Source organism: Ambystoma mexicanum, chromosome 7q (assembly GCF_040938575.1).
Source record: "Ambystoma mexicanum isolate Mex_15411 chromosome 7q, UKY_AmexF1_1, whole genome shotgun sequence".
NCBI classification, from domain to species: Eukaryota; Metazoa; Chordata; class Amphibia; order Caudata; family Ambystomatidae; genus Ambystoma; species Ambystoma mexicanum.
The window spans coordinates 961,954,023-961,966,797 of record NC_090941.1 but is presented as its reverse complement, the minus strand read 5'-3'; the positions used below and the strand labels follow the sequence as shown (position 1 = coordinate 961,966,797).

Genomic DNA, 12,775 nt, shown 5'->3' with positions numbered 1-12,775 from the left:
GACGCCGAACCACAATACATGCAAAGACCTAGAGTCTTTCGCCTTTCTCTTTCAGAAGCCGGGAGAGGTCCTCTTACGGACCCAATCTGCATGGGTTCTTCTGAGGAAACGGGTTTGCTGGGAGATGTTATAGGATTGGGGTTCAAACGAAATCCCTTCCCTCTTTTCTTTTCTTGAGATCGCTTTTGAAGGCGATAGTCTATTTGCATTGTTAAGGTTATCATCTCGGCCAAGTTTCCTGGTCGTGGGACTTTAGACACCTCATCCTTCAGATCCTCAGCAAGTCCCCGTCTGAAGAGAGTCAGTAAACCATCATCAGGCCAACCTGTTTCCGAAGACAATTGCTTGAACTGAGTAATGTAAGTTATTAGGTCCTTATTGCCTTGTCAGAGATCCAGGAGTCTTTCCTGTGTGGTGACAGTAATCTCTTGCCGACTAAACATAGATCTAAGACTGTTGGTAAATGCCTGGTAAGACTCTAATATGGCATTACCTGAAGTAACTAACGGGGTAGCCCATGCAAGGGCGGGACCCGTCAAATGAGAGATCATAAAGCCTACCTTATCCTTATCGGTAGGAAAAAATCGGGGACTAAAGGCGAACTGGACTGTGCAACTGTCCAAAAACTCCTTTAGCTTATGTGGGTCTCCATCGTATTTCCCTGTGGGAAGGGTTATAGGAGGGGAGTCAGAGAAGGCTCTGGCAACTTGTTGCCTTAATTGAGCATTATCTTGTTTGAGGTTCTGCATTTCCAAGGACATGGATTGCATGGCGGCCATGAGCTGCTGCATTTGCTGCTCCATGCCCACGTACCAACCAGGCGCCAATGGCGTCGCTATCTGTTACGTAATGAGCAAAGACTGGCTCAACTGAATATTGCAATTCATGCACTAACCTGGTTGGGTTGGTGATCCTGAAGCAGCAATGGCAGAAGTAAGAGACCCCCTGAGGACCCTGCCCCCACACCGCAATGGAACAGCCCACGGTGAAAGGAGCACGAGCCCCAGGGAAACCCTCTGGGGAAGAAAACCCTGGACGATCTAGACGAGTGCCTCTCGGGTGGATGGATGTCTTCTGTTGTGAATTCTCGGTAGTGCGGGAAGCCGGGACTCTAAAGGGTAAGAAGAATGATTGGTGAGTGTGTGATAGTGTTTGAGATGGAAAGAAAGGAGGAAGGTCTTACGGGAATTCCAGTACCGGGAAAGACTCTACATGGAGCGAAGAAAACCCCTGGAAAGGGAACCCGTCTGGATGGAATCTCCCAATTGATCCGGGGGATCCTGTAATGGGAGGTAAGTAAGTGCAGGAAATGGAATAAGGTAGGAACAGAGAAAGGGGAAGAGACCACTCACTGTGTTAGGTGGGAGGTGTATCAAGAGTTCGCCCGATCGCGGACTGAAAGAAGGACAGGAGGCTGGATTCGGCAGACCCGGAAGTACGGGCGAACTTAGGCGAATCGCGGGGAAATGGCACTGAAAAGATGCTCTACGGTACAAAATAGAGTGGTTAGTATAAGAAGGAAAGAAAAAAGGAGAAAGAAGGTTAGAGGAAACTGATTCTCCCTAGATGCGAACTTACGGAGCGTCTCTGAAAACAGTAGCGACGCTACGAAGAGAGTCCCGCTTCTGCTTTAAAGGGATCACATTGACCACAAAAGTGATGGGTGGAAGGTTTCGAATGAATCTAAACCACTGGCAATTGCTCTGGGCAACCTTACACACCACCGTTTTTTAGCCCGTCTGCGCCATTGCAAAAGGGGACCAGCCATGTGCAAATCAGTCAGCAGCTGCCGCCACCGAAGGTAGCAGCCCAGCCCGAACTGCTAGGCCAGGACCCCTCTGCACAGAAAACCAAGCAACCCCAGACATGTTTTGGCCTTGTTGGACCTCCTCAGTGAGGTGCAGCCTGCTTCCCTGTGGCGCAGCGAGCAAGGGACCCACGTCTGGGCATACCCTCTCTCACAAGGAGAAACAAACTGACCACAAAAGTGATGGGTGGAAGGTTTCGAATGAATCTAAACCACTGGCAATTGCTCTGGGCAACCTTCCACACCACCGTTTTTAGCCCGTCTGCGCCATTGCAAAAGGGGACCAGCCATGTGCAAGTCAGTCAGCAGCTGCCGCCACCGAAGGTAGCAGCCCAGCCCGAACTGCTAGGCCAGGACCCCTCTGCACAGAAAACCAAGCAACCCCAGACATGTTTCGGCCTTGTTGGACCTCCTCAGTGAGGTGCAGCCTGGTTCCCTGTGGCGCAGCGAGCAAGGGACCCACGTCTGGGCATACCCTCTCTCACAAGGAGAAACAAACTGACCACAAAAGTGATGGGTGGAAGGTTTCGAATGAATCTAAACCACTGGCAATTGCTCTGGGCAACCTTCCACACCACCGTTTTTTAGCCCATCTGCGCCATTGCAAAAGGGGACCAGCCATGTGCAAATCAGTCAGCAGCTGCCGCCACCGAAGGTAGCAGCCCAGCCCGAACTGCTAGGCCAGGACCAAAGCAATTGCCAGTGGTTTAGATTCATTCGAAACCTTCCACCCATCACTTTTGTGGTCAGTTAAAGGGATCACATGACTTGCATCCGACGTTCGTTGAGGACGTGGAAAGACTAGACCGCTAATACTAGTACAGGCAGAATTTGCTGACTTCAGTGAGGCGGAGCGTTGTATTGAACCACAGAACCTTTTCTTGTAAAACAATGACCATCGCCTAAAGGGTGTAACATGGAGCGCTGCAGGTTGCACGATTTTCCTCTAAGCAATTTAAGGTTTTTAACAAGACAGGCATGCTCTTCAATAAACCATGCAGAGCAAAACGAGAACTGTTGAGTTAAACTACCAACATCTGGAACTCTTTCGGTTAAATGTGCAACAATGGCAATCAATTCCTGCTAATGCACACACAGAATGTTCACCTTTCGGCAAATCACAATGCCTTGCACATTCAAAAGGAGGGGATAATGACCACTTGGTAAGACGGCCGTGTTTTCATTTCATTCATATTTGCATCTACCAGTATCTAGTACCCGTCCATACAACTTCACACTATCATATGCCCTTAAACTTTCATTCATCTCTCCAGCAGCATACCCTTCTTAATTAATTCACGTCCTTCTCACTTTCATTATCGATCTTCGTATTCAGTAAACCACCACTCCTCCACCCTCTCGCCTTTCCTTCTATCTTCCTTTCGACATATCCCCCATCTGTGTGTGTGTGTGCGTGCGTGCGTACGTACGTGCGTACGTGCGTACGTACGTACGTACGTACGTACGTACGTACGTACGTACGTACATTGGCTCTGTCAATGATTGTTTTTTTGGTGTCATGTCAGCCCCTTTTTGGGAACTCCCTTGCTTTTATGAGCCTCCACAGCCTGACATTGTACGTTTTTTTTTTTCCTTTTCCTGCAATGTCCGTCCCTATTGGAGAGTAGTGTTCTCTTTCTGGCATCTCTTGCTGAACTGGCCATTCACACTATCTATATATCTAAATGAATTCTTGTAAAGTTACTAGGGGGCAAAATTTGCACTGCCCACTAGCCAATGGCTAGTGATATGTGACTCTTGGCAAGTAAGAAATGGTGTGGTGTTTGTATGTATAGAATTGAGGTGATGAGTGCCTTTTTTAATGGCTGGCTGGTAGCTTTCAATTTGAAATTATGCACCCAGACGTTGCTATTTTGTGAGCAAAAACTAATTTGAATTCTTATGCCTACTCAGAATTGGAGGCGTATGCTGGTGTGATCAGTGCCTTACGTGCTCAAGGTGACCTAAGCAGGGATAAAAAAGATCTCCTGAGTGAACTCTCCAAAGTTCTAAGGTAAGTTGCATCTCCATTGTAACAGTTCATGGTTGTTATTTCCCCATTTATTATGAAAGAAGCACTGTGCAGTTGGAAGTACTGATGTATAGCAGATGTTGCTTAGGTTTAGACGTAGGCGACGCATGGGTACAAGCAGTGACAGACTTCCCTTTGGCACATGCCAGCCAAGTAGAAGTAATACCGATAAAATAATATATGGATGGGAACTAATAGGTCTACAAGGAGTGACGGAGAGGTAGGTGGTACGTATATGTATGACAAAATTGCGACTGTAGTTGGGCTCCACATTGCAAGAGCGCATTTTGGGTGGCTTATAGCTTTGCAGCTTTTCGAATTTCCACAAAACCTTTCAAAAGCTATAGAGCCAGCTACATTTCTTTAGGAAAAATGTTACATATCCGTCCTGGAGGTTGGGAGGTTGGGAGGTTGGGGAGGACGGGCAGTGAAAGGGCAACATTATAAGGGAGGTCCCAAAATGTTTTCCCATTAGTTTTCCTTAGATAACATTGTGCTGTCACCTACAGCCCAAACTGTGGTTGGACAGATTTTTGCAAAACCTTCACCAGGACCTTGCGTCTGGTCTGACTCTTTATGGTTCAAATCTGTCCAGACCTTTTTTTTTATATCTGCTAAATAATGCCCATACATTAATCAGCTATATCTCGGTTCATCCAGACCACTCTTTGGAACTGCATGCAATTTTTGATTGCCTGTGCAATTGGCTTCCTGAGCCCCAAGCGTTGGACCAGCTTCTGTGTGCTCTTGTTCCTGGACTGTACCCTGTATGGGCCAACCTGATTACCTTGAGTGCCACATCTTTGAGTGGACCCCCATTGGCTCCTCAGATTTTTTTGTGGCTTCTGGCATGTCATCACCCCGCCAAAAAGTTGGCTCAGTGAGTGTAGCCCACTGCAATCTGTCATTGACCATGGCTTGAGCACAGTGGCTACTGCCAGAGCTGCTGGTCGGGTCCAGTGACCATTTTGGGTGGCACAGTGTCCACTTGGCAATGGCCACTGACCATTGCAACAGGCTGTGACCCTTGCCTCTAAGTGAGACTTCGGATGAGGCTTGGAGAAAGGTTCAGGACATGACCGAAGGCCATGCCATGGTTAAACGGACACTGGTAGTGGTCACTTGGGGGGCAGCGGGGAGCAATCGGCTCTACAGCTCACTTCTGTTAACCCAGCCATGAACGTGGTCACCTACTCTTTGTTGTTTTACAATGGTGATTGCTGTCAAGATATGTCCCGCCCCTCCCACCCGAGATTCCTGCATACCTGTTATGTCCCTTCGCTGATCCAGGGTAGGGGAAAGCCTGGCATCCAACTCGGTCCATAGTTGTGCATTTAGGGAAGCTGCCCCCCCATCCCTGGACTGTAAACGGTAACACAGCCAGAAACCGGGAGCCCTCTCCCAACACCACAGGGAAAGTCCACCTACAGATTATTGTGGTGCCAGGCAGTGCGGAGTACTGGGTGTGGGAACCCCAAGGTGAGAAATAAAGACCCCTGCCAGATAGAAGAGCGAATTGACAGAAGAAGTAAAAATACAAGATGGCCCAGGAAGGTTCCAGGAGTCCAGAGCAAAACAAGGAAAGAAGGTATTAAAGATGTTGAGACCAGCAGAGGCCGGAGAGAAAGACAAGAGATCTGTATCCAGGAGTATGAACCAAGCTGCTAGATACAAGAGATCAGGAGCAAAGAGCAAGGCAGTGGAAGGCAGCAAACGGATCCGAACACTAGCGTCCCCTCCCGAAAAGGATGCAACGCGAGGAGCTGAGGGCGCAGCCTTATTTATGGGACCCGAATCCCACTGTCGAAGGATATGCTGCAATGGGTTCCAGACCAGACCAAGCGATGCGCACTGCGCATGCGTTGAAGGCAGATGCGGGACCACCGCACATGCACGATGCAGCCAACATGGCTGCCCCCCACCGCCATGGTCCAGGGCCTCGACAACGGAGAACGCTGGTGCAATTCCAGAGTATGTGGATAGTGCAGCAGTGGGCCTCGGGGATGCAGATCCTGCAAGCGCCACGTGAAAGGATCGACCCCACCGGAAAGATGGGGGCGCAACAGTTGCACAATTATGGTTACTTTAGAAACTACAGCTGGCAAATGTGTTGGGTTTTGGGGATTGCGTTATAACTATTTCATCCCTTAAAGCACGTTTCTTTCAATCAATTATATAAACGATGAGGGAGAGGACTTGGGTAGGAGAGGGTTTGTAGTGCTAAGTAGACAAATAGACGTTTATGCCGCCCTGAAACTGAGCGGAGCTGTAAAAGTCATAGAAATCCTGTGCTGACTGGTTGCCATCTGTGTTTGTGTAAGCTCAGTTTTCTGCAGTGGAGAGGAACAAAGAGCACAGCTTTTCATTTGTTTCCAATTCTGTTTTTGAAATGTTTGATAGCATATCGACGGAGAGGCACCGAGCGGAGGTCCGGAGAGCAGTCAATGATGAGCAATTAACAACCATTGCGCACAAGTGAGTGACTGATGATTGGGTATCATCTACTGGTTTTACTGACGCACTGCCTGCCACACTTCTTAACCTCTTGACCCTCTTCCTTCTTCCCTCATTTTCAGAGCTTTTTCATCATCTCCTCCCTTTTTTTTACCATCCTTTTTAATACTTCCTTTACTACTTCCATCCATCCTCTAGCTTTTAGCATGCAGTTATTCAAAGAAGCCTTCTTTGATTCGTCTACTCTTGCTATCCTCTAATTTCTCTTCCTTATTTGTCTAAAATTCTTGAACATATAGTCTACACTCAAGTCTCTACCTGTCTGCACCATCACTCCATTCTCCCATTCGCTCTCCAGATCAGTCTGGGTTTCGTCCCATTCCCGCTACAGAACGGCTCTCATTAGTGGAATTAATTTGCTTGTCTCACCTTGTCACTCTAAACACTCCTCCGCTCTGGTTCTTCTTGCTCTCTTGGCATCTTTCGCCCCTGTGGACAATCCTACACTTCTTTCTACCCTCTTGTCTATGTGCTTTTCTGGTTCTGTCCTTCACTGGTTTGCCAGAGCTGTCTGATCACTAATTTTCCATTTCATTCCATTTTCCAATTCTTCTTGGGCCGGTAAACTATCTACTACTTTTCTTCCGCATTCATCAATTTTGGTTCCTGGTCCCCATCTCTTCTCTCTGCACATATCTCCTCTTGCTTCTATTGTCGACTTTTTTGGTGTCCCTTCTCCCTTCTCTTTTGTATGCTGATGACTCCCACGTTTCTTCTTCTTTATAGATTCTCTTCTCACTGCGCTCCCACCCATCTATTGGCCAGCTAATCATGGATGTGTTCTCATTTTTTCCACCTTAATACCTTCAAAATTGAGATTCTGTTCTTTGCTGGTTTTGCTAGTTCTACCTCTCCCGCTTTCATTTTCTTCACCCCCTTCCACTATCCCTTTTTCACAATCTAGTCTTCATCTCGGGGTCTTTTTGACCCCACACTTTCCTTTTCAGCACATATTTCTGTGTCTCTTCTTCATGCCATGTGCAACTCTACAATCGCAGCAAAGCCTGACATTTTTGTTGTTGTCGTATTTTCTTCCATGCTACAAAACATATTTCCACATTGGTTTTCTCTTGTCTTGACTATTATTCTGGCCTTCTGCCCTATCACCTTTGCTCCCTTGTGTTCATTTTCAGCTTTGCTATCCATACTCTCTTCTCTTAGCCCCATTTCTGCTCCTCATTTGTCCATTCCCTGGCTTCCCTTTGAATCCCGCCTTCTCTTCCATTTTCTCTGCATTTAATTTAAATGCACACATAGTCTGGCTCCATCCTATCTTTCTTCTCTTGTCTGAAACTATTTCCCAACTCACACTCTACGTTCGCACTCTTTTTTTTTCTCTTGTGGGTTTCTAAGCTGCCCCTTTTTGCGCACTCCTGTTGCCATACTTTTTCACTTTCACCTACATTTTGAATACTTTACCTCTTGCTATTGGCTCTACATCTATTATTTCAATTTTTTAGATTATTTTATTACATTGTCTATTTCTGCATTATTTTTTAACGTTTCATTATTGTATCTTGCTTTGGTGATGGCGTTTTATAAATCAATGAATTCAAATAACAATGCTTGCTCAGGTTTTATAACTATTCAGGGCCTTCATGAAGATGCAGTACCTCACTCGTCATAGGAGACTGCGTGGCTGTCTTGTATTTGCTGTTGTAGGGTTTGCTGGGCAAGCTCTGTCTCACACCACTCTTATTTCTGGGAAAGCCCTCCTACTCTGATTTTATTTCATGTCTTATTGTGTTTGAAATGTACAACATTGTATTTCAATGGGCTCTGCTTTTAGCCCATATGCCTTCACAGTTTCCTGTATGTTTGCATATGTTTTTATATGCAAGTTTTATTATAGCTTGATTAGAGGCACTCGGTTAGAAAACGTCCCTTTGTAGTGCTTATGTTTTGCAGTCGACAATAGGTATTCCCTATGGTGACATACACCACTTTTTCACACAGTTGCACCACAAAGACCGAAAAGTCCTGTTTAATGTGCCTGTCCCTTTACATTACTGTGATTTTCGGGTTAATGTTTTCAAGGAAATAGTGTGGCTTCCCCAGCTAATGTGTGCATATCTACAGCTTGTGCTTGTTTCTTGGTGTTAGTGTGGCATGCCTTGATACAATGCTTATGTGCTTTTTTATGTGTTCAGCATTTCGAATGTATCTCGACTGCTCTTTGCATTGATAGTTTACCAATTTCATTTAATGGACATTTCATTGATGACATTGAAAATATTTGAAAGGAAACTGCTTATTATTCACTCAATGCTTACCACTAGATTTTGTTGTAGTCTGCTGCAAGATGGATCCTTTAAAAGACAATCCGGTAGAAGATTCTTAGGACTTGAGTATCCAAGCTTTTGGCACAACTTTTGTCAAAGACTCAACCCAGCAAATAAAATAAATAACAATGTGAAGTGCTAAACTCCCAGTTTAGACAAAGAAAGTCACAATAACTACTGCAAATAAAACCCAATTGGAATTAAATTACGCAGCAATAGCTTTTGCATAATTATAAATGGGGTGGAACAAGAAACTTCTTGTACCTTTGTCCCCCTTTCTTATAGACGTGACCAGAAACAAAAATTAAATAAATGCCATGTGTTTGAAATTTCAACCGGCAAATAGTCCTACCTTAATCATTTGCAGTGGGAAAGTATCCAGCGTTCGAAACACGTGTTGGCAGAATAAATTTGCTAGAAGAAATAATTCATCGTCAAATCAAAAACACATGTTTTCAGTCACCCCGAAACACATACAAGGACTAACACACAGACATAAACTGATGACCTTGCCATGGGCATATTTATTGTTTGACACACAAACACAACCCTTTTTGTGAATAATGCTTCATGATAAACACATAACATTTGTATAAACATCCAATTGTACATTGTATGCATTGTTTATTATCTGGTGCAGATAGATATACCAGTACTATGAAGATTCTGTGCATAAATGAAAATACTTTTGTTGCTGTTTTCAACCGTACTGTTTATTAATCATATTTTACTCAGAATCAAGTGTTTTATATTTGAGATTCCTGAAACTTGTTTTGGCCCGTAATTGTGAATCTGGATCAACAGCCTTGTCTTCTTTTTTTAAGCGACAAGTAGACTTTCGTTTTGGTTGAAGGAGCATGTTTCCCAAAATAGTGACTTTGTTTACTTAAGAAGAGGAGTTTAAGGATGAAGGGGCCGCAAGTATCGTCTCTTCTGACCGTCCACATCGGCCATTACGATGACATGTAGGCAAGAGCGTTAATTGTTCCTGGCTTACATCCCTTCAGAAAGTGACCTTTCGCCCTCCAGGTGCCAAGTTGCAAACAAAGCTATCACTTCTCCTTAGACTGGTCAGTTTTTACCACTGTTAAGAATTTAGAGTGCAATAATGTCATCTTCTTTGTGTTGGCATTGACATTTAGGGATGATTGTGCCAAAGGCCTGGATGTCAACGATAACATCAATAATTTGCTCCCAGTAAAGGATTTCAAGTCTAGTTTGATGTGAAAGCCTTTGGGCCCCAACATCGTTATAACCTTTGCTGTTAGGAACTTTTTGTATGCCAAATCAAACATTGACCTCTGTGCTGCTGACCCTCGAATGCAATAGTGGATATATGATGGATAACTTTGCAGAAGAGTCTAATAAGCAGTCGGTGGACCTGACTGGAGAAGCTCTGCAGAATGATTAATTTGATATAATGATCCTTAACATTCTCAGTATTACAAAAGGCTATCTGAACATTTCCTGCTTCCTTGGTGTTGTAATGGCAGAAATATATTTTATATTTGAATTCTATTATGTAAATTGGGAGCTCATTATTGTGTGTGTGTGTGTGGGTGCGTGCGCGCGCGGTGCCAGCCTAAATCATCTTTCTTTAATGTGAACCTTTGAGAGACTATATTCTCTTCATCAATATGCAAAATTCAAAGTATGAATTGTATTGTATACTCTTTTTTTATATAGCGCCTATGCACGGACAAGTGTTTCAAAGCACTCGATGAGGGTGGGAGCATGAGGAAAAAAAGCAAATCGTCGCACAGAGCCCTTGAAATTCTGAGACGATAATAGCCTGCACAGGCAGAGTAAGTGCGTAAAAAGTACATTTAAGATTGGGGGACGGCAAATAGGCCTGACAGCTATTCTGCAGATTTAGACAGTGCAATTAAGGGGTAAAGACAAGGGAGAACAGACATACCATCTTCAGCGCAGTGTGTACCGATTGAGCAAGTGCAAGTAAGGTCACAGGGAGGGGGAGGATCAAGTGCACCTGGTCGGTTGAGACTGGGGTAAGTGCAGAGAGAGCCACTCTCTTGGATTAATTTCTCAAGTGCATTGAGTGGCGTAGGGTGTAGGGCCCTGACGCAAGTGATACACCCGGCAGCCAGTTAGCATGCTGTACGGAGGAAGAGGGAGAGAGGGGAAAAAGCAGAGAACTAAGTTAGTGTCACGATTCCTGCCCCCAGTCCCCCGGCATATCAGGCTGGAGCCAGGTCACGGCCACCTAGTCGGCCCCTAAGGGTCTCTCCATCTCCCCAGACACCTACTTGGACTCAGACCTGGCGCCTTTGGCACCAAGCTCACACACAGTCCTGAGATCCACTTAGTATTGGACTTGCAATGTATTATGGGGCAATGGATGCCCCCATGTAATTCAGTTCCTTGAACTGGATGAGCAGTCTAGTCTTTCGGGTGTGGCTCAGCCCAGGGATACCTGGGATACCTACAGACTATTTAAACCACACCCGGCTTGAGAAACATGCTTTGTGTTTCTCTGCACCTGCAGAGTGACACTCACCGTGCTCGAATCTCCTGAAGAGGCCCACTTCTTTCTTCAGCGCCAGCGCACCTGCAAGAATAAGAACTTCGTTGCCAATACTCACCTCGAAGAGCATCCAACTTCTGTCCAGCTCTTCCCAGTCTTGTCGATTCCTACGACAGAGTCATCTCCATCTCGGCAAGCCACGTCCTACCAAAGGGGAGAAGAATACAAGAAAAGACGTTAGTACGCATTCTGCAATACTTGGCTCTCTCGAATTTGCAAATAGAGTTTAATCCTTACCTGAACTCCCGTTGATCGGACAACTTCTGCTCCGGAGCATCCCGCCGATCTGAAAAAGGGGAAAAGACACATCAGGTTAGCGCAAAACATTTAAGAGGCGCCACACATTGCGCTTTCTCACCGCAGCTCATCTCCTCAGCTCGGTTCCATGCTGGGTTACTACGGCACTTAAAAGGACACGGAAAAGACGAACATTGGTTAGTGCTAAGGAAGCCAATAAGCATCACGCTCCGCATTCCTACTTACTTCAGCAGCGCATTACCATCCTCAAGACCTTCATCACATAAGGAAAGAAAGAGACAGTATTAAAGGGACTAGAGCCATCCGAACTTTTGTAAGACTCATTCCAATTACCGGTCGGGCTGAAGCCGCATCAAGCCCTGTCCGCCGGGCCTGTGCCAGTGAAGCAACTAGCCACCCTCCAGCCCGCATCACCCAACGTACCCCTGCATCGAAGGCAGGACCGAGAGCGCCCCACATCAAAAAACAAGGTGAGGAGAGGTCCGGGAGAAGGTTGGGACCCAGTTAAGAAAAGGGGAGGCCAGACAAGCAAGACCAATAGGGAATTGACCTCTGATAATACTGTGTTTCAGGCCCACTGCTTGGTTGAGCAAGTCCAGGGAAGGGTTCGAAGTGGTCGGAAGTCCGGACCGGCTGAGTGGCGTCCCCGTGGATATCAGGTGAGCGTTACAGAACGCAAAGCCTCACACCAAAAATCCACCTGGGCGTCATGGAAACGTCAGAAACCGACCAGTTAGCCCAAACGTTGGGACAGTTATGCTCTGAAGTACACGCAGCCCGGCAGGTGACCAACACCCTGAGGAGGGAGTTGATAGTTGCTAAGGAACAAACAGATGACCTAAGCCGACAACTTCTCCAGTCGCAAGCGGGACATGCACCATTGCCAGGAAACGTGCCTACAATGCCAGTACCATCAGCCAGCCCTGTTCAGATAACCCTTCCTGGGGCAGTTCGCTTGGCGCCACAGGAGCGATTCACTGGGGATCCTAAGAAATATGCACTTCCTTTGCAGGCCTGGGGCCTTTCCAAATTACCAATCACGGGTCGCATTTGTGCTATCTTATTTGAGCGGAAGTGCTGCAGACTGGTCAGTACCATTTGTGACTCAAGACTATCCTCTGTTACGCAATTTCAGTGGTTTTCAACAGGAAATGAAAAAACGTTTCGCCCATCGAACTCATGGACAGGCTCTAGACAACAAACTTCTATCCCTTCGTCAAGGGAACCAAGACCTATTGACATACATTGCCACGTTCAATAGACTTGTGGTTGAAGCTGAATGGCCTGCAGAGAAGAGAACCACGTTATTTCATAGTGGTCTGCAGGGAGAGCTAAAG

General features: G+C 46.0%; 1 protein-coding gene across 5 annotated transcripts in view; it reads left to right on the top strand.

The window, feature by feature from the left end:
- Nucleotides 1-12,775, top strand: part of EMSY (EMSY transcriptional repressor, BRCA2 interacting) — a 698,405-nt gene that overhangs the window by 40,572 nt on the left and 645,058 nt on the right. For 4 of the 5 annotated variants that reach the window (XM_069640042.1, XM_069640040.1, XM_069640041.1 and 1 more), the window contains exons 3-4: nt 3,722-3,821; nt 6,240-6,314. In XM_069640042.1, coding sequence (XP_069496143.1) covers nt 3,722-3,821; nt 6,240-6,314 — 175 coding nt within the window. Of the gene's footprint in view, nt 1-3,721; nt 3,822-6,239; nt 6,315-12,775 lie in introns of those variants that run through there. The other variant, XM_069640043.1, reaches the window with a different exon arrangement.